This window comes from Gymnoscopelus braueri (assembly GCF_963280865.1).
Source record: "Gymnoscopelus braueri genome assembly, chromosome: 1".
Taxonomy (NCBI): Eukaryota; Metazoa; Chordata; class Actinopteri; order Myctophiformes; family Myctophidae; genus Gymnoscopelus; species Gymnoscopelus braueri.
In genome coordinates this window covers 31,020,769-31,044,759 of record NC_137603.1, presented here as the reverse complement: position 1 = coordinate 31,044,759, position 23,991 = coordinate 31,020,769, and the positions used below count along the sequence as shown (strand labels likewise).

Below are 23,991 nucleotides of genomic sequence, written 5' to 3'. Positions count from 1 at the left end.
GCTGTTCATAGAGCCTATTGGCCCGTGTTCGGGGGAGGGAAGCCGGGCAGAGAGGGTGATAATAGTCACTGCAAGTAATCCTACGGGCTGGGGGCGGCACCTGTCAGGGAGTGTTTGGCGGGAGGAATAGGATGACGGTTCTACATCCTCCAGGTGAGGGCTCCTCACTGACAGGTGAGTCAGTAGGATACAACAGCAGTGACAACACAGAAATGTGTGGGGGGGAGGAATTAATTGGCATAACGACTACATTGTGGAGAAAAAGGGGGTAGGGGGGCACAGTGGCACAGTCGGTAGTGCTGTCGCCTCACAGCTAGAAGGTCCTGGGTTCGATTCCCGCAGGGGATGCTGTGGGCGCTGGGGGCGTGTTCTCTCCTCCGCGTCATCAGTGCCCATACCCTAGGTGGGGTTGGCGAAAGGGCCTTTCTGTGTGGAGTTTGCATGTTCTCCCCGTGTCTCCTAGGGTAGGTACCCTCACAAAAAAAAAAACATGCAGTAATCCTGGTCACTATACTGCCTCCCCCTGGCCAGCCGGGGCGCCTGATGGAGGGGAAGGGAACTGGTTGGAATAACGTGCTCCTTCCACGCGCTACGTCCAACCAGGGAAACTCTCCCCTGTCAGGTGACAAGAAGGTCAGTTGGCTCTCATGCATTGAAGGAGGCATGAGCTCGGCCCTGGCCTCCCTAGGTTGGCAGAGGGAAGGTAGTGCCCAGGATTACATAGACAATTAGCACTGGGTGTAAAAAATAGGGTTACAAAATCGCGGGATAAAAATTTAGAAATAAAAAAAAGAAAAAGGGGGTAAAAAGCAAAAACCTTATAAATGAATATTACTCGGACACCAAGTGAATGTTGCTCAGTCAAATGTGTATATAGATACTTGTTTTAAAAATGCTTAAGTACTCAAAAGTGCTGGTCAACACCTACCAATGGGTCAAAGGTGAATGTGGTTCTACAGTAGGTGGGTGTCACCAGTCTCAGATTTGTCACAATGGTGTTATATAGCTCTGTTCTTTGCAGTGAATTTTGCACTGGTCATGTTTGGAAGCAATCATGGATTTCAATGTACAATCCCTTACCAAAAAAAATAAAAAAATCCCTACAGACTGATTGATCAACAGCAGCACAATAGTGTCATGTGTGACATTTAGGCTACATGCCTCTTTAAATCGCTTACACGGGTAAATTCATGTCCAGGTCTATTGAGTGAGCAGCATGACATGAATGATTTCCAGGCAACGTGCTGTATTGACGTACAACATGCGTTACATGTTCTCTCTCGACTCAAATGTTTATTTCACTTCAACTTGTCTGTTGATATGGAATGACACATTCATCAGCATATATAGGGTCTAAAACGGTTGCCGTCACAACATCAGCGCCGTGCCCATTGCTAGGTTAATGTCTTTGTATATAATTGCATCGCAGAAGGACACAATGACAGACAGCGCGTGTTGCACAACAAATCGAACAGACTTGACAAGCAACAGGCCAACCAAAGCATATAAATCCTCCACACATTTCTCTCCCCTTGCAGTGTTCTCTGACGATATTCATTACTAACCTAACCTGTGCATGCTGTGTGCAGTCTGTCTGTCTGTCTGTCTGTCTGTCTGTCTGTCTGTCTGTCTGTCTGTCTGTCTGTCTGTCTGTCTGTCTCTAATTGGCTGACCAATCTTTTTTTATTTTGGGAGGGGGGGTTCTATGATGCTCCTTCTAATTGTTTTGGACATACAAGGTTTCCACCTGACAGCAAAGACTTAGAATTCCCCAGAAATAACGGTATAGGCGGAGATCACTATGGTGTAAGGAAGTCATTCTTGTTTAATCGTAGACTGGGGTGGCTGTACCAACTATTGAATTTCAGATTGCTTATAGCCGCTGATTAACCCCTCCCCTCACATGTGTACGTGTGAATCTGCCACGTGAGCAGGTTCATGATTGTTGAATTTGAGCTGTGCATTATGTAGGGCTGAATGTATAATAGGAGCATTCAATGCTCCAAGCATGGACAGTAAGTTCAAGCCAAATTACCCGGAATGCCTTCCGCATCACTCCGTCAACAACATACACAGTTGGTGATGTATATTGATGTAATTGCTTTTTTTGCATCCAACCGAAGATCAGCAATTAAAGCCCATTAAATCTGCATTGTAATCATCTCCATTCACATGCTTCAACAGCAACCACAAATAACAGTGAAAACACATCAACTTCTAAGGCAGTGAATACGTCAACATTTGCTGTGTGTGTGCTTGTGTCTGCGTCTGTTTTCTCTGTGAATCACTCAGAGGTATGTTTGGTATATGTGGATTCTTGATCAACCTCATTCCCTCTCCCAGATCTAACAGCTACCAATGCATCACGCCACAAGGTGTTGATAGCTTGAAGATCTGCTCTTTATGCCAAGTGACACTGTATCTGTAACTTTACTTTACATGTACAGTATTTGCGATGTGTTGATAGCATGTAGATCTGGTAAGATACAAGGTTTCTGCCTGACAACAATGATGTCAACATGGTTGTTGTGCAACTGTCTAACAGAAAGAACAGAGGTGAATACACAAGCACTCTGGAAATGTCACCACATGAAAATAGTATTTTCATACAGTATATTGAAAGATTTTGACACTCGACCTATATTATACGTGACACAGCAGCAGTCTGCTAAAGCAGACTGCTGCTGTGTCTCAGTACTGTCACCTGTTCCTTGCTACTGCGTGCGTGCGTGCGTGCGTGCGTGCGTGCGTGCGTGCGTGCGTGCGTGCGTGCGTGCGTGCGTGCTTCTATACTCGTGAGAGCCAAATGTCCTCACAAGTATAGTAGAATATTAATATATTGACATTGTGAAGACCATTTTCCTGGTACTCACAAGAAAAATCGATGTCTTATGGTAAAAAAAAAGAAAAAGGGATATGGGGTTAGTCTTAGTCTTACAATTATAGGAGAAGATTCAAGTTAGGATTAGGCATTTACAGGTTAGGTTGAACCGGGGTTAGGGTTGGAGTTACGCCTGATTTATATTCACTTTGGTGTCATGCCTCGAAAATTGCCGATCTACAAGCTCACGGCACGACGTGTTGTGAGCTTGTAGATCGGCTATTTTCATCTTTTGGGTAAGGGTAAAAAAAAGAAAAAGAAAAAGGCAAAGGAAAAAGTTAAAATGGCATTCATAAAATCACCAGCCTAAAATGTTGATGTCCTCACAAACATTGTAATACAAATACAGTGTATGTGTGTGTGCGTGTGCGTGTGTGTGCGCGTGATGACAGTTGTTCATTTGCATGTGCACTATAACAGACATATAGCGTAGCGTGTACAGTAGCTGACAACTCCAAATTTACACTGGCCGTGACAGTTAGCTGTCGGCCAATTGGCAAAGGACTAGAAGCCAGATGAGGAATTGTCAATCAAGAGTTCAAAATATTCATGCAGACTAGAAATATTGCCCACAATCCTTATCCGCAAATCCTCTCAAATGATCATGGTTGTCGGTCAGAAACCATGTATGTCCAACACCTTAAAATAAGTGTTCCAATAGATCCAATGTAGTTATTATTTAGTCACAAGCTCTTGTTACACATTTTAATTGGTCCAATATTTATTAAATCCACATACAGTACACGCGTAACAACTTTCACTGTCACTTTGAATATCATGTACTTTTGCTACTTTTGCAAGACACGAAGAAGGGCATTCATTTACAAAAGAGAAAAAATAAACATAAAAAAGTTGAAATATTAAGATACAAGGTTTCTGCCCAATAGCAACGATATGCAAGATGTGAGGCAACCTGGCACAAATTATCTGAAAGAAAGGGGGGAAAACATTTATTGTTTTTTGCAATATCACTATTGCAGTATAGTGCTTGAAAAATAAGCCATCCCAGGTTCATCTCTTTTAATCTGGAATCAAACCCACATTTTTGGGTCCGATATATTCAAGGTTATAAAAAAACACACACATTGGCTGCATAAATGCCGATAACGAAAAAGTCAAATATCGACCGATATATATTGACCAAACCGATACATGGGTCTGGCTCTAATCACTACCGCTTGAAAAACAATTCATCCCATCCCAGGTTCCTCTGTATATCTTTCAATCTACTACTATATTTCTCCCATACCTCCTCCCTGCTTGCTCACTTGTGTTTTCTCGCGGTGCCCTCTCTGTCTCCTTGTGAAATGCTAAGTAGCCATCCTCCTTTAACCCCACCTTTCTCTCCCCGAGCTAAAATATCTTTGGTGTGCTGTTTGCCAAGAGCTATAAACAAGTGTAATAGAATTGCAGAGGGGGTTAGCGCGAGATAGCCGACTGTGCATCTCCCATCACCCCTGGCTCCCCATGCAGCCGCGCTGCTAACAAGCCCCGGCAAGCCTCATTGTGGATTCATAACGAGTCGCACCGTTAGATGTGGGTCATCTTTGTTGCTGCCTCACGTCCCTCCCTCTCTCTCTCTCCCTCTCTCCCTCTCTCCCCTGCTTCCACTCTCCTCCGCTGGCCCTTACTCCTCCTCCTACCCCCCTCCCCCTCCCCCTCCCCATCCTCCCAAACACCTGTTCATCTGTCACACACCCCTATGTTTCTCAATGTAGGGTCCGGGGGCCCACCAGGGGCCCCAAATGGAACCTTAGTGGTCTGTACACTCTGAGAGCGTACACATGGAACCAAAATGGCCCTGTTTGGTTCCATAGGCTTTCAGAGTTAAAACCAGGAAAGCATCCGTGTCATTTTAGATTTTAGCGTTGGTTCAGTCAGGAACACCATAACCCGCTCCTGGAGATATTCCCTGAATTTTGTCCAAGCAGCATGCTAAGCAAAATCAGGGAATGTTAAGCAAAACCCCCATAGGGATACAATATCAAACAATAAGCAATACATTGACATATTAGTTTGAATCAGCAGATATAAATTTGAGCCTATGCCAGACTCTGATGAAAAAGGTGGAGGCTGGGGTGGAGGAGGCAGCTAAGCAGCAAGACAAGCAGAGACGTAGTGAATGCAAAGCCATATTTAAAGGAACCTCTTCGTGAAGGCCAGCAGAGGTGTGAATGGGGAATAGGAGGCCAGGCTGATGTTTACATCAGCTGACTGACAGCCGATTACAGCTGAGGCATGCAAGACTTTCCGTGTCCTGCATGAACTACCGCTATGCTTCATATTATTCAAAAATAGCAGATGTACAAGCTCGCAGCGCGTCACTTCGTGCCGCTTGAAAGTGTGAGAACTACTGTTTTAGAAAGGATTTGTAGAATCGGCCTCAGGTCTTAATTGGTTAGCACTGAGGGTTTCACGTTGTAGATCGGGGTCCCAGAGATGAAAAACAAATGGTATCAAATAGGAATCGCGGACCTGGACTCTGCTCTCTCCTGGTTGAAGCTGTGGAATGACCCCCCCCCCCCACCTCCCAAACACCCAGTCAGTGACTGCAGACCCACTTCCCATTTCCCACCGCAGTCTGGAAACTCACCTCACCCCCTTGCACTCCTCTTTCTTTGTATCACTGATTGGTGCCTATTTTTGAAAAATGCTAGTTATGCTATTGAGATGTAAAGGCCTATTCATACTCGACGTAAGACCCTTAAAGTATCATTCATAGTCGGACGTAAGGATACGTAACTAGCGCCAGCGCTCCTTGCGTCGTCGTTTTTGTCTCCCCCTCCGTCACTTACGGCTCCAGGATTTCCGTCCGTGCAGTCAACATTCACCGTCAGGCCGACGTACGTTCGTTTGTACGTTGGCTGTAGTACCAGTGGAACCCGTTGGCAGTATAAGGAAAAAAAGTTTTCCTCGGGCCCTCTTTTTCCAAAAAAAGACCCACGTTGGTTGGTGGAAGTACTTGAGTAAATGTACTTAAGTATAGACCCGTCGAGCCACGGTCTGTGACAATATATAGCTATATAGCACAGTGCAGTAGGGGTCGAAACTCACGTTTTGTAGACAACCATTGTTTTTGTCTAGTTTGTGGACTAGTTTGTGTCTTTTATTGCGTTGTTTTGGCTAGATGCTACAATGGTAGCTTCATGTTGTTAGCTGCGCTGATGCCAGCAGCTGGCTGTGTTGCCAGGTTTTGTGAGAGAAATAAGCAACCAGGTCTATGAAAACAAGCCCAAAAGAATCGACTAGGATATAGCAGATCTACAATATATGTTTGAGAATCACTGGTTTAAATAATAATTGGCCCAAATAAGCAACTACACTTTAGAAACAAGCCCAAATAAAACCACAACCACCAATACAAAATTGCTTGTTTGTTTACAAGCAACTTTACAGAAAAATAAGCCCAAAGTCGCTTATAATAAGTAGACATGGCAACATTATGGGTACGGCGGTACATACTAGTGGCCATCTAGTGGATGATAGGTGTATTACGCCTGTACACTTTAAAATAAATAAAATAACCCCTAAATAACGTGAGCGACTATGCATGCGTCTGTAAAGAACGGACGGAATCCCTCACCCCCTGACGCACGTTTTAGACCCATCTAGGGACTATGAACGGGCCTTTAAGTAAGCATAAGGAACGGAGGGGGAGACCAAAAAGGGAAGGGGGGATGGGGGGTTTGTCCGTCGATTATGTCATCCGTCAGGTTGAGCTCTGAGCTCAACCTGACGTACCTGACGTACGTTCACTGCTTCCCTCTGGAGGATGAATAGCCTCTTGGCCCTAATCACGCATAAGAAACGTGTCAAACTATGAATGCACTGACGTAAAGAACCTACCAGTTCCTCCCCCCTGACGTACGTCAATCCCCATCTCTGTCTAGTATGTACGCCACTTAAGAGTATGTGCACACAGGGCATGTTAGTAAGATACAAACTACGGTACTGTTGTTTAGTCAAACGCTGGGTTTGACGTTTGCATGGTATGCAGGCCCGGCCTTTGGCATAAGCTATCAATGCAGTTGCTTAGGCCCAAAACCACTAGGGGGGCCACCCCCCTATTGTGTCCAAGGTGAAGTCTGTAGCCTGTCATCATAGTCACATAAATTGTTCAGACTAATTGAGAAACCTGTGAACATTCCCACCTCAGAAGATCACGCTTCTTGAGAAAGATTGGCCTTTCTTTCTTCCTGTGACGTCCGCTCCTGTTTAGTCATCTCTGGTGATGGCAGATCAGCTTTAGCAATTTCCTGGCACTAGACAGAGGGAACTAGCCCAAGCAGGGTTCAGGAGATGACTTATAGGAAAGTAAATTGGGCATTACACTCTGTGATGATGTGGAGCAGCCATGTTTCATCTGATGTACTCTTCTATGGTTTCTGCAGGAGCTGGAAGAAAGACCGAACTCGCAGGCAATCATAAAGTGTGATGCTATGTTCTACCTGAAGATTCTCAATTAGCCTGAACCCTTACTGTGACTGTGACAGACTGTGACTGGTATCTCAAATGACAGGTGAGAATTATCAGCCTGGTCAAATTATTCAAACTGGCAGTGGTGGACATATAAAGTACCCGAGTACTGTACTCAAGTACATTGTTGGAGTTTCAACAGCTGACTTCAGTGCTGACTTCAGTACTATACTTCAAAGTAAAGACAACGTCCGTATAAATGTAGTGGAGTCAAAAGTACAACAAGTCTTTGAAATGCAGAGGAGTAAAATCCATCAAATAAAAAAAACAAGTACAAATAGTAATAAGATGTACTTAAGTACAGTATTCTAGTACATTTACTTCGCTACTGTCCACCACTGGGTGGCATTATGGTATATTTACAGCATATATAAGGACAATGAATCGAATAATAACTAAGTGATCATAAGATTTTTACAGCCAGGTTCAGGTGAGAAAGTAAGGTCAAAATGACGTTTCCTCAGGCGCTGAGTGCATTGCCCACAACAGCCTAATACTAGTATAATTAGTATAATGTTATCAGCATATTCCAATTTATACTTAGACTTATGACAGTGTCAAAAATAACCGAACTACAACCTCAAATTATTATTTTTTGCCATCCTTTTTTTCCTCTGCTAATGCGTGCATGCGTTTGTGCGCGCGTTCGTGCGTGCGCGCGCGCTTGTGTGTGTGTAGTGTGTGTGTGTGTGTGTGTGTGTGTGTGTGTGTGTGTGTGTGTGTGTGTGTGTGTGTGTGTGTGTGTGTGTGTGTGTGTATAGAGGGCTTAAGCCAGGTCTTGTAGGAGATAACCCGTAGCATTGCTCCCTCTCAGGGTGCTCAATTATTGTGTGACAGTACTGTATGTGGTGCTCCTTTACAGCTGAAAGTAAACACACAGATCTACACACACATACGCAGACAAGCACACAGAGAAAGAAATGCACGCGCGCACGCACACGCACGCGCACGCGCACGCACGCACACACACACACACACACACACACACACACACACACACACACACACACACACACACACACACACACACACACACACACACACACACACACACACACACACACACACACACACACACACACACACAAATACCAGAAGGTCAACAAGCATGAGGAGGCGGAGGGGATGGGGGGTTATGGTGTTGTTGTAGGACAGACTGGACCTGTGAGCTCTCTCCGTCTCTTAGTTTTGGGAGGCCTTTTTTGGAATCAAGGTCAGAACCAGTGAAAGAAGTACTAATATTTGACTTAAGTAAAAGTAGCAGTACTGCGATATAAAAAAATACTCTGTTAGAAGTAAAAGGATTGTATACAAACATTTTGCTTGAGTAAAAACAAATGTATTATTAATTGTAAAATAATGAATAAATAAATACTGAAGTAAAGGAAAAGTACCTCAAAATTGTACTTAACCACTCAAACCCCAGCATCCTTATTGTAGGGTAAGGCTTTCGCAGGAAAATAGATCGAGCAGATCTGCTATTTTCAGCGAAAGCTTTCCCCACACAATAACAGACAACAGAAAAGACACTAGCATAGAGCCCTGAGGGTCTCCAGCAGTCAACCATAATATAATGGGGTTTAAGTGGTTAAGTAAACGCACTGTAGTTGAGTAAATGTACTGAGTTCCCTTCAACCGCTGGAATGAAGGTCATAGCAGGACATTGTAAGCAGGTCACAGTGACACAGTGTGCTTGGCCATGCATACTCTAGCTGCCAGATGTGCCAGCCTGCGTCCTCTGCCTCCTGAAACAGGGTCATCTCTAGGCCAGTACTTCTCAAAAGACCCCAGGGGTCCTTGAGGGGGTCCCCGGTAAAAAAAAAATTGCATCCAAATCAGTTTAACAACGTTAAACCCCATATCATAATGTTGCTATTTTTGAAAGATTTAGAACATTTTGGGATAATCTTGGTCCGTGGCACCAAATCTTTTTGGATGGTGTTGCACGGCTAAATACACATCAATTTTGCGGCCAAATGCTTGAGAACCACTTCTCCAAGCTTTGGGGAACAAAAAAAGGAAATCTAAACTGAGAGTGGTTTCAACGGCAACACAGATGGTTATGGCAGAGTTCCAGTGTAATAATATGTACCCCTTCATCTCTCCAAGTAACTGGATTACATCAGCGCACCAGTGACATGAGCCTCCTAGAAAGTGTGTATATAGTCTATTCCCTCTGGAACTGTTCCTTATACATACTCTAGTATCCTGTATATCAGATGTTAGATGAATGCCATGTATTTTCGTGCACTAGCATTTAGTATTTATGAGTGGGAATTGCTGTGAGAAACTAACTTAAACGGTTCATTAGATCGCAGCTCACCAGGCTACCATATGTTATATGTACTGTAGCTCTGGCATGATGTGCACACAGTTGACATGTTGTGTAACTATCAATATTTCAGTGCAGTTGAAAAAAAATAAGCATGCAACTCATGTGGGGAAAAAAATATATATGACACTTATCTGTCCACCACTGTGTCACATCTACACCACAGTGCCACATGATGGCCAGAAGAAGAATAGTTTCAAAAGCAGACAACAAAAGTTAATTGAACTGATCAATATGATTACAAACATTTTAATCGATAAGTCAATATAAAAATACATTAATAATATATCCATAATATGGAAAGCCTTCATTCTCGACAGTACTGATAGGGCCCGGACTTATTCCCCATAGCCCAGAAGGACTGGAGAACGCTTATTCCCCATAGCCCAGAAGGACTGGAGAACGCTACCAAGCTACACAATTAAGGGTTACATCATAACTATCAGGCGTTGCTCTCAGGTATGATCATGATCACAGGTAAATCTAAAGACCCTACATTTTTTCCTCTTCCTTTTGAAATGCGCTTAAATGCAGTTGGTCAGTGGTTCTCAAAGTCCCTTAAGGAGGGGGTACCAGGGGGTCCCCAGCAAGGTTTAATATAACATCAAGATCAGTTTTACCACTTTAACCCTTTATACTGTAGCCCTTCAGAATGTTTGAATGTTTGTAAACAGATAGGTATATCCGGGTAGAATGTCTACGACATTTTCACTGTAAAATAAAGAGTGTCCAGAACATTAGCTTTGTATAGTTTGTAAACATGTGGATATGTATACCAACATAATGTATTTCTAATAATCAATAACAACTAGATCATACCCGTCGGGGGATGTGAGCACCCAAAGTATGTGCAGTGTGGATTATGCGCTGTACACAGACAGTATATCAGGGATGGAAAGTGACTTTGTACTCGGTACCTGCAACAGTTCCAACAGACACGCGCCTGTCATTGTCCGCTTGTTTCACGGATGTGGCAACACTGGTGCTTGTTTCACGCATAATGATTTGGCAACCCGGGAGCCAGCGACCCCCCCCCCCCCCACACACACACACACACACCCACCCGGAGCCACGGACCACTTGGAGGTCGGCGCACCCACCGTGCATGCTACGTGGCCGCGCATACACGTATCAGTCAGTGAGTAAACAACAGGCTAAACGCTTAGCACCAACAGCTAACAACATACTGTGGGGACTCCGTGGCCGCGCATGGCCATAGGTTGGGGCGCTGTAACCATGACGACAGTCCCATCGGCCGAGGCGAACTCAGATTGTCCGTTGTTTACAGAAAAATGCAAATAAATATGTTAAATTGTGGCGAAGAGAAAAAGGGGCTTCCTCACGGTGTGCATATGCTAATGATCAATGGCCATGTGCAAGTGCAGAGCAATTGCTTAAGCCACTGAGGAGAACCAAGGAGAACAGACAGACTGACATTTCTAAAATGATGTAAGATATCATAAGTCATGTTCTTCCAGAAATAAGGTTAATGGATAATAGGCTACTGTTCAAATCTGCCAGGAAATAAATTTTTGGTTTTGGTGATGTCATGATGCGTGTCATGATGATTCAGTCTATACATCGGCTACTTGAAAATAGCCGATCTACAAGCTCACAAAGCGTCACTATGGGACACGTTTTGAGCTTGCAGATCTGCTGTTTAAAAAAAATTGAAACATTTTAAGTACACAAATCGTGTATGGGGTCACGTCAAGGATCTATTTGACCGCGGACCTCCTCCTTCTAAAACAATTTTGTGCCAGGGACCCCCAGAAGAGAACATCAAGATTTATGTTAATGAAAATTCTAAATTAGGCTATTAATACAATATGTATATATATGTGTGTGTGTGTGTGTGTGTGTGTGTGTGTGTGTGTGTGTGTGTGTGTGTGTGTGTGTGTGTGTGTGTGTGTGTGTGTGTAATATATTTTCAATATTTTTGCAAAAATAGCAGATGTATACAACCTCGCAGCGCAGCACGAAGTGGCGCGCTGTGAGCTTGTACATCAGCAATTTTTTTGATTAGCCAACATATAATGTATAATAAATGGATAAAGTGGTTAAGTTGGTTGTGATGCTGTGTTAACAAGAACCCCTGGGGGTCCCCGGACCCCACTTTGAGAACCACTGGTGTATAGGGCTGCTTGTTCACAGTAAAGGAGTAGCACAATAGATAAGAACTGTCACGTACATAAGATGAATTGCTGTGGGATGTATGGAAATAGATAACTCAATGAGGGAAAGATAACGTAAGTAAGTGTTCATGTATGGTACGGCTGTGTGCTGTAGTGGAGCCTGGTGATACTGGCTGCAACTATCAATTATTGTCTTAGCGGTGTGGTATATTGAAGCATACTATAGCCTTAGAAATGTCGAGAGTTACATGTCCTCTGGGTTGAGAGATTAAAGTCGAAACCGGATGAAAAGTGGGTGTTCATTGAATCCATTTTATTCAGTTGAACGTGGCTTCCGCTTGTATGTCAATTACGGAGCCCCGTCAAATACAAAATCTTCATCTTTTATACACAGACAGCTGACGTTAGAACCTTCCCCCTGGTCCACTTCTGACCACTCACAAACAAGCTTTAAGAACAAAAGGCGTTTTTGGGCCAGCCTTCTTCTCACTCAGCACAATGGATAACACATATCTGCTTTGATTTTAACATGTGACAATCTTCCCTTAAAGGTTCTATGACATTCATTTTAAATTTTTTATGTTTTTTGGGGGGTTTTATATTACACCCAAAAAATCTGAACTTTGAACATTCAGTGGATTTTCTGTGGTCTGGGGTTTTCTGAATAATTAGGCTGAAAAGTAATCTGAGCTTGGCCCTTCGGCAGTGAAGTCACAGCCCATTAATCCCGCCCAATCTCCTCCTAGCCCCTCCCCTCCCCTATCCTTTCCTTTGGGGGGGGGGGCGGAGCAGAGGCGATGATTGACAGGCAAAATCCCTCAACAGCGACACCCGCAGGCAAAGATTTATTTTTTCATTGCAGTTGAAAAGGCTTTAGACATGTGAGAGATAAACACCTGCCATGGATCAATGGAGTGGAATTTTTTGTTAAAACTTTTTATACACGTATGAAGGACCATGACAAAGACTTTTAATGTGTGGTAAAACTGAACGTCATGAAACCTTTAACCCTATCTATAAAACTGCACTTTCACATAAGCTCATATTATGAAATCATTGTACAATATATTATTAGCTTCAGAATAAACCAAAACATTATATATATTCGACGTTGTATGAATGAAAGAGATTATTTAGAAAGAACAGAAGACAATGGCCCGGATTCATAAAGGGATTTACGAAAAAAATTTGTACGTACCGGCATTTAGGACAAATCCTACACCTGCAGTCGGATTCATAAAAGTTTTTTGGTCTGTGTTTTGTGCGTCAGGTGCGCACGTTCTCAGGTCAGCCCCGAGGCTGTCTTACCAGGGCTGAAATGTGCGTATGTCTTTAGAATGCTTTATTCTTCATGCCAAAATCAATTACAACAGTGGCAAACTCCTACACCTGCTCATACGCACGTCTCTGTGATATACGAACCCCTTTATGAATTGCACGTCAGTTTGAGAGTACCAAAAATACGACCTCCTTTACGAACTTATTTACCCCATATTTACGACCGTCGTTATAAATCCGGGCCATTATCCTCAGATTCAAGAAAATGAGTTACATACAACTAACTGGTTTCTTCCCCAACTATATTTTACCAGTGGTGTAAAGTAACTAAGTACATTTACTTAAGTACTGTACTTAAGTACAATTTTGAGGTATTTGTACTTTACTTGAGTATTTCCAATTTCCAATACTTTTACTTTTACTACTCCACTACATCTTAGAGGCAAATATTGTACTTTTACTCCACGACAATTATTTGAAAACTTTAGGTACTAATTACATTTCAGATATAAATGAACATACATTAACCACTTTAGCCCTATTTTATACACAGGCTATTTGAAAATAGCCGATTTACACGCGACACGTTGTGAGCTTGTAGATCTGCTATTTTTTTTATATTTTAGTACTTTTACTTTTGGTACTTTAAGTACATTTTGATGCCAATACTTTTGTACTTTTACTCAAGTACATTTTTAATTCTGGACTTTTACTTGTAACAGAGTAATTCTATATTGCAGTATTGATACTTTTACTCAAGTAAAGAATTTGAGTAATTTTTCCACCACTGAGTACTAAGGCCAGTGTGTTATGTCAGTACTATGATGTCATATTGATGACTTCAGGGATCTATACTGTATATGGAGATTTGTGGATCTATATAATTGTTTTAATTTGCCATAGTGTCTATGCCAATGTGCTATACATTAAAAGCTGGTTTACAAACTCACAATGCACCATATCGCGACATGATGTGAGCTTGATTTTTTTATTCTAATGTGTTTGTTTGTTTGTTTTTGTTTTTTTATGACCAGAATTTGGGAATTAAGCCCCATTTCAAAGGGGTTCCTGTTTACCAGCGTTGCCATGTCTGCTTATTGTAAACGGCTTGTTTTTCTGTAAAGTCACTTCTAAATATTGATGGTTGTGTGTTTTTTGGACTTGTTTCTAAAGTAGTTGCTTATTTGGGCTTGCTTCCTAATGTTGTTTTTTCATGTCAATTGCCCAGCTTATTAATATGTATTTGTCCACAGAACCTCATCTGAAAACATTGTGTGCCAGGGACCCCATATAAGATTTGTGTTATAATATTTACTTTTTTTCTCCAATATTTATTGAAAATAGCATTATCTACAAGCTCACAACACAACACATCGTGGCGTGTTGTAAGATTGCATTACACCTGCAGTAGCCTACTAGGGCTACACCCTGTATGTAGGTTGAGAAGTAAAGAATACAAATGTTATTTTTCCTCTGTTATCATACTTCTTAACAGAGTATTGACACACTTCATGTTCAATGGAAACAGTGAAACCAGTGTGTTTATTAATCAAACTTGCACATTATGTGTAAGAATATTGCACACTGACACACCCACATGTTTCTGTTCACACTACTTCACATACTTCACCATATAAGGACACTATAACCTATTAGTTAATGCTTATTACAAGGACCTTAACCACTTTGAACGTCCCTTGGATCATGTCACAAATAGTGAAAATAGAAGCTTCTTATAATGAGCATGAGTGAGGAGGACCAATTATATGAACATAAGTTGTAATGTAATAAGTAGTTCTCAACCTTTTCAGGCCACGACCCCCCCCAAAATATATATATATATATTTGAACTGGGGACCCCCACCCTGACAAGCTATTGGAATTGACATTACATTTAGTTTGACTCAGTTCCGCAGATAAATATTGTGAAAATATCTGATCTACATGCTCACAACGCCTCGCATTAGATCAGCTATTTTCACAATGTTTGCCTCTTTTTCAGGTAATATTTCACAATTTGGCCAATGTTCGACCAGTTTTTATTGAATAGTTTGTTGATCACTTTTGACACAATAATAGTCTTATTTATTTGTTTGCATTATTAAAAAGGTCTTCAAGGTCCTTAAAGTTTGGTTGTTGTTTTTTTTAAACCACATGACTTCCATTCACTTTATGTCAAATAGAAATGTTGTACTTTTGACTCCATTACTTTTCTAGGAAGGGACTCATGGGACCCATTATTTTACGTTCTAAATTCTATGTTCTAAAATACACCAATACATTGATATTAAGAATAAAATGTATATTTTAAGTTCTACCTTTGAATACTTGAGTATTTACTTTCATATACTCCATTATAAGAAAATATCACCAATAAGTGTTATTGTTTTAAGTTTTATTAGTATGAGCCACCACATGTTCAAAATCAACCACTTTTCTGTTAAAAAGCTGTAGCTCTGCTGGGTTCATCTTTATGGTCAGAATACTGTCACGGTAGCAGAATGTGCTGAACCCAAATGCAGAGTCACAACCAGCAGAATAGTGTTCAAGCAAAGGGTTTATTAAAGGAGGAGTTCACCCAAGAAATGACTTATTTTCTATCAATTGCACACCCCATGAAGCCTTGAATTCATGGATTTATTTTTGTTTTTGTGGCATTCCTAAGCCAATAATTTGATTATAATAAATTTGTCCCCATTGATTCCGGTAGGAGACACAAATGCATTTGTGTCTCCTACCGGAATCAATGGGGCTAAATTTATTATAATCAAATAATAAAGGAAGGAATGCGACAAAAACAAAAAAATATCCATGAATTCAAGGCTCCATGGGGTGAGTAATCCATAGAAAAAAAGTTATTTTGGGGGTGAACTACTCCTTTAAATAAAGCAGAGAATGGCAAGCTACAACTGGTGAAAACAGGCAGAAGTAAAGCAGACCAAAAATGCAACAAAAACAACAATAGGTACGAGCAAATTACCAGAAGCTTCAAGGCAGGACACAGAGTCCAAAAGTCCAGTGGAAACTAAATACAAGGCAAGAGCTCCAACACAGAACATCAAGGCATGAAGGTATGAACTGACAATGAGTGAGTGCAAAGAGTCCAGTTTTATAGGGAGAAGGTTGATTGGAGAAGTGTTCACAGGTTCCAGTGCCATCTATTAGAGAGTTACGCCAACTCCGTTCACTTCTTCGGGCCAGGTCTTCTACATACACACATACATTGGCGAATAGTGACAAATCCCTGAACCGGAAGTACATGGAATGCATTGAAGTGGACGGCTCCTTGTCACTATTTCCAGCTACATGAACCATGTGACCGACGCTGTTTCTGACCCCTCATTGGCGCAACTCTCTAAAGCCGCTTTTCCATCACAGCTTAAGCACGACACTGTCCAGTACAGTCCAGAACCGCACCGCACCGCTTCAAAATGTCTTGCGTTTCCATTGCACAAAAGTCCCCACTCGCAATCAACGCCCCTTTCTTTTAACACACCAACTTAGCCTCAGGCTACAGGGTTAGCCTAAATGCTAGCGTGCTTCCTCAGAGCTAGTTTGGCTCTTAAGTTATTATTTGGCCATGTTCACCCTGACTTTAATCTTCGCTATTGTTGGGAAGACCTGTGTGGTGTCTAAACACGTTGCCATCACTTATATAAAAAACATTATTAGCGTGTATCGTCGCACATTCATTGTTGCCAGGTTTAGCAGAAAAAAATAAGCAATCAGGTCTATGAAAAAAATCCCAAAAGAAGCGACTATCTACGGCTATTTGAAAATAGCAGATCTACAAACTCACAACGCGTAGCGATGCTACGCATTGTGAGTGTGTGCATCTGCTATTTAAAAAATATATATACATATATAATGTTGACAAATACATATTAATTTGGGGGTCCTTGACATGAAAATGTTTAAGAACCACTGGTTTCAACAACATATGGAAACAAGCCCCAAATAATCAACTACATTTTAGAAACAAGCAGTGGTGGAAAAAGTACTCAAATGTTTTACTTAAGTAAAAGTATCAATACTGCAATGTAGAAGCACTCTACAAGTGAAAGTCTGGAATTACTTGAGTAAAAGTACAAAAACTATTGGTATCAAAATGTACTTAAGGTACCAAAAGTAAGTACTAAAATGTTTGAAAATAGCAGATCTACAATGATGCGATGCGTTGTGAGCTTGTAGATCGGCTATTTTCAAATAGCCTAGGTATAAAATAGGGCTTAAGTGGTTAATGCATGTTCTATAATGTAATCATTTATATCTGAAAAGTAACTAGTAACTAGTAACTAATACGTTTTCAGATAATTGTAGTGGAGTAAAACCAATATTTACAAGCAACTTTACAGAATAATAAGCCCAATGTCGCTTATAATAAAAGGACATGGCAACACTGCTACCGTAGTGTTTACATTTTACAGAGACCTGAGTGGACAGACACAGCTGTGAGCCGACCAATCAGCTTTATCACAGCTTTAGCCCTGCTTAGCCCAGCTCAGACCTACCCAAGACTGGGTACTTTTTAGGCACCAGTTTAGTACCACTTACACACCACTCCACCCACTTCATTGTAGTGGAAACCGTCGCTGTGGTGGGCGGTGTGGGGTGGGGCTCTGACAGGTTCGTAAAGGGCAGGGCACAGCAGCGCTGATGAGGGAGTGGGGACAGGTGTGTAACAGGAACTGAGAGATGGAATGGAATGTGGGAGTGGCCGAAGTGGAGACACGGTCTGTGGGGGGGCAGACCGTGACAAATCTATGTGATTGACAGGAGAGATGATCAGAGGAGCAGAGTTTTTACCATTATCATTAAGAAAGGGACTGAAGTATGGATAGAGTTTTTCAGTGAAGGTGCAGCCAGTGAAAGAGTAGAGATGAACGCTGGTCTTCACATCATAAAAGGAGACCAGACCCTCCTCATAATCCACAAACACTCCCACTGTCTGGAGCTTCTCTCTCACAGGGAGGAGGACATCAGTCGCATACTCATTTCCATTCCTCAACCCTATAGCCCAGTAACCATTGTTGGGGTGCAGTGAGATTGGTACCTTCCTGTTGATGGACTCTCTGGCCACTCCTAGACCCCAGGCAGTCTTCCCTTTAACCTGAACCTCATAGTAAAACCGTCCTGAGGAGAAGCTTTGTTTTCCTAAGACACAGGGAGTGGAAGAGAATCTCTCTGTGTTATTTGGGAGATCCTTGTGTATGTCTCCATGACTCACTTGTTTTCCACCCTCAGACAGGATGAGATAGGGAGGTGCTGTATCAGGGTCCAGAGTTACATCCACAGCATATTGCTGGATCCTCCTCAGCTGTTTGAGCTCCTTTGACTTCCTGAACTGATCAGCCATCTCTGAGAGGACTTTATTAACAGAGCATCGTGGTCTCCTATAGAAGATTTCTTGACATAGTGGACACTGACACACATCACTACTGTCCCAATGCTGTGTGATACAGGTTTTACAGTAGTTGTGTCCACATGGAGTGGTGATTGGATCAGTGAACACATCCAGACAGATACAACACAGGAACTGCTCTTCAGAATGGAGACTGCTGGCGGACGCCATTTCTACACACTGAAAATAAAAGTGAAAACATGAAAAGATTTTTTAAAAATGTATTATTATTATAATGCTCTTCATTTATACCTACAAACTTTATTCAGTGAAAACATCAAATATTGTCAATTATAATTGTACAATTATCTAGCCAGTCACACAAGCAATGCAAATAATTAGATCTCTCCTTGTAAATGGTATTAGAGCAAACGAGTTAGAGGACACAACTCAGACCCGTGTCTTTGATGTTTTTTGTATACTAACATTACAATATAAACACACTCTAACACTTTTAGGCCAGTAGCCACACCAAGCTACTACCAGAATCAATAGGTTATAAACCTAGAAAAGGAAAAATAAACAACAACACAACGACAAATTACTGACATGAAATATACACATACAACTATAAAACATATCAGAAATATATACATTTATCGTCGTGTAAACACACACTCAATTCTTACCTTCAGTCTCTCGGAGCTCTCAATGGAAAGTGACAAACGCAGCAATAACACCCTGGTAACTAGTAACACTGATGCTTGCAGACCACTTTGTCCCGTTCAGTGAGCATCCACTCTATTTATATGGGTTTGGTCTGCCCATGTGTGTGTAACCTTCTGTTGATTAATCATGTGACTTGTCTGACAGCACTGTTCTTAAACAGTAGCCACTGTACCCCAGCTCCTCATCTGACCTAATCAATCAACACTCTCAAGTCTCTTTCATGTGACTCTCATGTTCGAAGTCCCCTGCTGTGGACCCCAACGCCACAGGTCAGAGCTGTGGCCTTTACAAACTGTGTATATTTGTACCTTCAGATTATACACCATCCCATCACTCCGGTATAAGATCCTAACTAAGCAGGAAATACACACATAATAATAATCACAAACTCCTGGTGCTGGAAGGCAATAATGCTCTTCATTTATACAGAAACATACTGAATATTGTAACTAAGTCTGAAAAGGTGTTATATAATCCCATGAAGGATGGGCCACGAGGTGGCATGACATTTAAATAAATACAATAATTAATTCAAATATACAGACAAACTTAATGTATACCATATACAAGGCCGATGCCCGCTGGGAACGATGCCTGTCAGGAACACATTCCCCTCTGGTTATGCAATACCCATTGTACCCGCTGTCAGACTATTTCGAACTGTACATTATCAATGTACTTACAGTGGTGTAAAGTAACTAAGTACATTTACTTAAGTACTGTACTTAAGTACAATTTTGAGGTATTTGTACTTTACTTGAGTATTTCCAATTTCCAATACTTTTACTTCTACTCCACTACATCTTAGACTCCACGACAATTATTTGAAAACTTTAGGTACTAATTACATTTCAGATATAAATGAACATACATTAACCACTTTAGCCCTATTTTATACACAGGCTATTTGAAAATAGACGATTTACACGCGACACGTTGTGAGCTTGTAGATCTGCTATTTTTTAAATATTTTAGTACTTTTACTTTTGGTACTTTAAGTACATTTTGATGCCAATACTTTTGTACTTTTACTCAAGTACATTTTTAATTCTGGACTTTTACTTGTAACAGAGTAATTCTATATTGCAGTATTGATACTTTTACTATTGTATGTATTTGTATAATTGAATAATCGAGAAGCATATTTTTTGGGTGGGATAATTCGTTTTATTGTTTATTTATAAATGAATCAACGCAAAACAATTCCAACAGACTTTTTGTAATTGACTAAATTGATCAGTGTGATTAATTACTTAAAGGAGTACTTCACCTATTTTCAACGTTATCTTCATATAATTGTTCCTCACTAATACTCATAAGACGGCACAATTTCCACCTACTCACTCTGGCCCCATGCACCAAAAGAACGTTGGTTCTACAGCTGGTTCCGTTCTAGATTCTTGGAACCTTCTTTCACGGAACCATTTGCGTTTCCACCAGTTTTAAGCAGAATCTTTGTAATTGCGGGTGGCATAGCTGAATGGTCAGAGAGCCCGCCTGGGGAGCAGTAGTTCCCAGATGCCCCAGGTTTGATTCCAGGCCTGGCCAGAAATGTGTCGAATATGACTGGTCGTAGTGTCCATTTCACTGGGGAAATCGTCAACGGCAGTCACAGTTCCCCATTTCTTTTATTATTTTGATTTGTCTTTGCCATTGTTTATATCACATCTGCATCCTCCAACCTGTAGAATAGTGACACGCCCACTTTGGTTCCCAGTTAAAGGCCAGAAAAAACAAGTGTTTTTGGTTCCAGTTCCGAACCAACTTTAAGGGTTCTGAACCAATTCATTTTCAGTGGAAACACTCTGAACTGGTTCAAAATTAGGTGGGAAAAAATTATGAAACGGGTGGAAGGGGGCGTGTTTCATTCTGTTATTCATTCTGTGGACAGTTCAGAAACCTGCCTACCAATGACATCATCGATGGGTTTCCAAGCTAAGAGAAAACTATAGCCAAAAAAACAAATAGCCAAGCGTGTGAGCTTGTAGATCTTCTATTTTCAAAAAAGATTTTTAAACATTTCTGAAACTTTTTATTTGATACTCTAAGTACATTTGGATGCCAATACTTCTGTATGAATACAGGCTTTTTACTTGTAACACGCTACTTTCTAGTGATGAGCGGGCCGACCCGTAACCTGCGGGTCCCGCGGGTCAACCCGCGGCGCGGGTGGTCGAGTTAGGATTTCAGAGGCAATTATGCGGGCTGCGGGTGAGCGGTCAGCCACTCTCACACAAAAAAAAAAAAACTAGTTTGAACAACATGCTCGTTTATTTAGCCCATGACAATGTTGTGCTACTGTAGACATTTAAAGGGACTTTGGGTACTTAAAAGAGCGCTATATAAATCTGAGCTATTATGATGATGATTATCTTTTTTTTCCCACCGCGGGTCACGGGGCGGGTTGAGCCATAGATATATGGGTTCGCGGGGCGGGTTGAGGCGAGTTGGGTTCCGTGGCGGGGCGGGGCGGGTCATGAAAAAACCCGACCCGCACATCACTACTAGTTTCACATTGTGGTATTTCTAATCTGACTACTTCTTCCACCCCTGGAAATAACCAAAAGCATTTATTCTTTAATATTATTATGGATTTCTGTGTTGATTTTCACTTAAATATCGTGTCATCTAGGGTTCGTCCACTTCATGTTATCCCCAAGGGCGAATTGCTCTTAATCTACCCCAATATATACATCAAATTGATACGCGAACAGGCATGGTCTCATAAATCATTTAGGTCAGTATGTGGTAGTGCATCGTGCGCTTACACCGTGTGTCTCATGTGTGTGGATGTTGTGCTGGAGATAGCCAGCAGAGATACAGGCACCTGTATTGATCCAGCTGGTGCTCACCTCGGCTCGGCTTTATCCCTTTTAGAGCGGGAACGCATCTGTGTGGCACCGAGTGCCGCGCTCTGAGCTTGTAGATCTGCTATTAATTTTTTCAATTGTGAACTTTATTGTGCAAATCTTTGAATATATATATATATTTAAAGCGAACATTTGTAACTCAAATATTTTCTTCTGGACGACCCTGGAACATTTTTATTGTATTTTTTTTTTTTTTTTCAAATGTTCGATTTTCACACATGTTTCACGAGTTTTCAAAAATAGCAGTTCTACAAGCTCATATTGCAATATGAGCTTGTATATCTGCTATGTTTTAATAGCCAAAGGAATCTAAAATGACACCTGATGCGTTCCTGGATTGAACGGGTTATTAGAGAAAATAAATCCTGGGCACATCCTGAGCCAAGGGGCTGTGCGATGCCGGAAACCGCGGGGAAGGCAAAGCCCAGGCCGAGGAGGAACACAAACACAGTAATAAAGGAAAGACCTGTGGACACTTCCCTTATTAAATAAGTAGTGTATGATAGCTTGGTGGAACAAAGAAGTGCTCAGATTCTTGGACTTTAAAGATATTTTCACACCCATTCTTGACCTTATCTTCATATAATTGGTCCTCAGTAATGCTCATAAAACGGCACCATTTCTGTCTATTCGGTGTGTGTCTCAGAGGAGGGCTGCGAACGGGAATGGAAATACTCGAGTAAAGTAAAAGTACCTCGGCCATTTTACTTAGGTAGAGCATGGAAGTAGATGTACTTTCCACCACTGCTTAAGCACTTAAACCCCATATGGTTGACCTCAGTCCCTCAGGGCTCTATGCTAGTGTATTTTCTGTTTTATATTATCGGTGGGAAATTATTTACTATTTTCTGCAAAAGCCTTCCCCAAAATACGAATGAATTGAGTACAAATGGACCCCAATGGAAACAAGCGATATAGTGCTTTCTTGGGTTTAAAATCCATCTTAACAGACCTGGTATTGAACTGTGCTTCCCTGCATGTGCTTGTCTTTGCAAACTGTTAATAAAGTATTCAATCAATCAGTGGTGAAAAGAGACGAAATACATTTACTCAAGTACTTTACTTAAGTAAAATGTTTAGGTACTTTTACTTTAATGGAGTATTTCCAATTGTCTATACTTTTACTTCTACTCCACTACATCTCAGAGGCAAATATTGTACTTTTACTCCACTACAATTATTTGGAAACTTTAGTTACTAGTTACTTTGCAGATATAAATTATTACATTATAAAACATACATTAACCACTTTAGCCCTATTATATACAGAGGCCATTTGAAAATAGCTGATCTACAAGCTCACAACGCATTGTGAGCTTGTAGATCTGCTATTTTCAAACATTTTAGTACTTTTACTTTTGGTACTTTAAGTACATTTTGATACCAATACTTTTGTACTTTTACTCAAGTACATTTTGAATTCCGGACTTTTACTTGTAACAGAATACTTCTACATTTCAGTATTGTTACTTTTACTTAAGTAAAACATTTGAGTACTTTTTCCACCACTGCAATCAATCAATCAATCAATCAATCCTGCTGGGTGGAAGTGGTTAATCTTGACTTATACTTTGTCGTGCGACGGTGTCGCTTGCCTGAAAATAGCCAAATCGGCTAATTTGGCCGTCGTGTGTCACGGAGGATGAATGAAGCGTTAGTGGCAGGTAAACAATGGAAGTCAAATAATCGCTCTCCTTGTTTCCCTTCAGTGTTATGGAGCCAAATTAGTCTTGAGAAGCACCCATGTGTATAAGCGCGTGTGTGTGTGGTTCCAGACGCACGCACACACACACACACACACGGTTGTTTTACAATACTTGTGAGGACAGGACATTTTAGGATGGCAATTTTAACCCTAAAAACCTGAGATGTCATGCACCGAAAATAGCAGATCTACAAGCTCACAACGCATTGTGTTAAATCGGTATAACTCCATGCCCTAACCGCTA

General features: G+C 41.3%; 1 protein-coding gene across 1 annotated transcript in view; it reads right to left on the bottom strand.

The window, feature by feature from the left end:
• Positions 1 to 18,458, bottom strand: part of LOC308088369 (zinc finger protein RFP-like) — a gene marked incomplete at both ends in the record, with an annotated part of 30,032 nt that extends 11,574 nt beyond the window's left edge. The window contains one exon of the mRNA XM_080432790.1: positions 17,727 to 18,458. Within this exon, the coding sequence (XP_080288916.1) occupies positions 17,727 to 18,458 (732 nt within the window). The remainder of the gene's footprint in view (positions 1 to 17,726) is intronic.
• Positions 18,459 to 23,991: the final 5,533 nt, after the last annotated feature.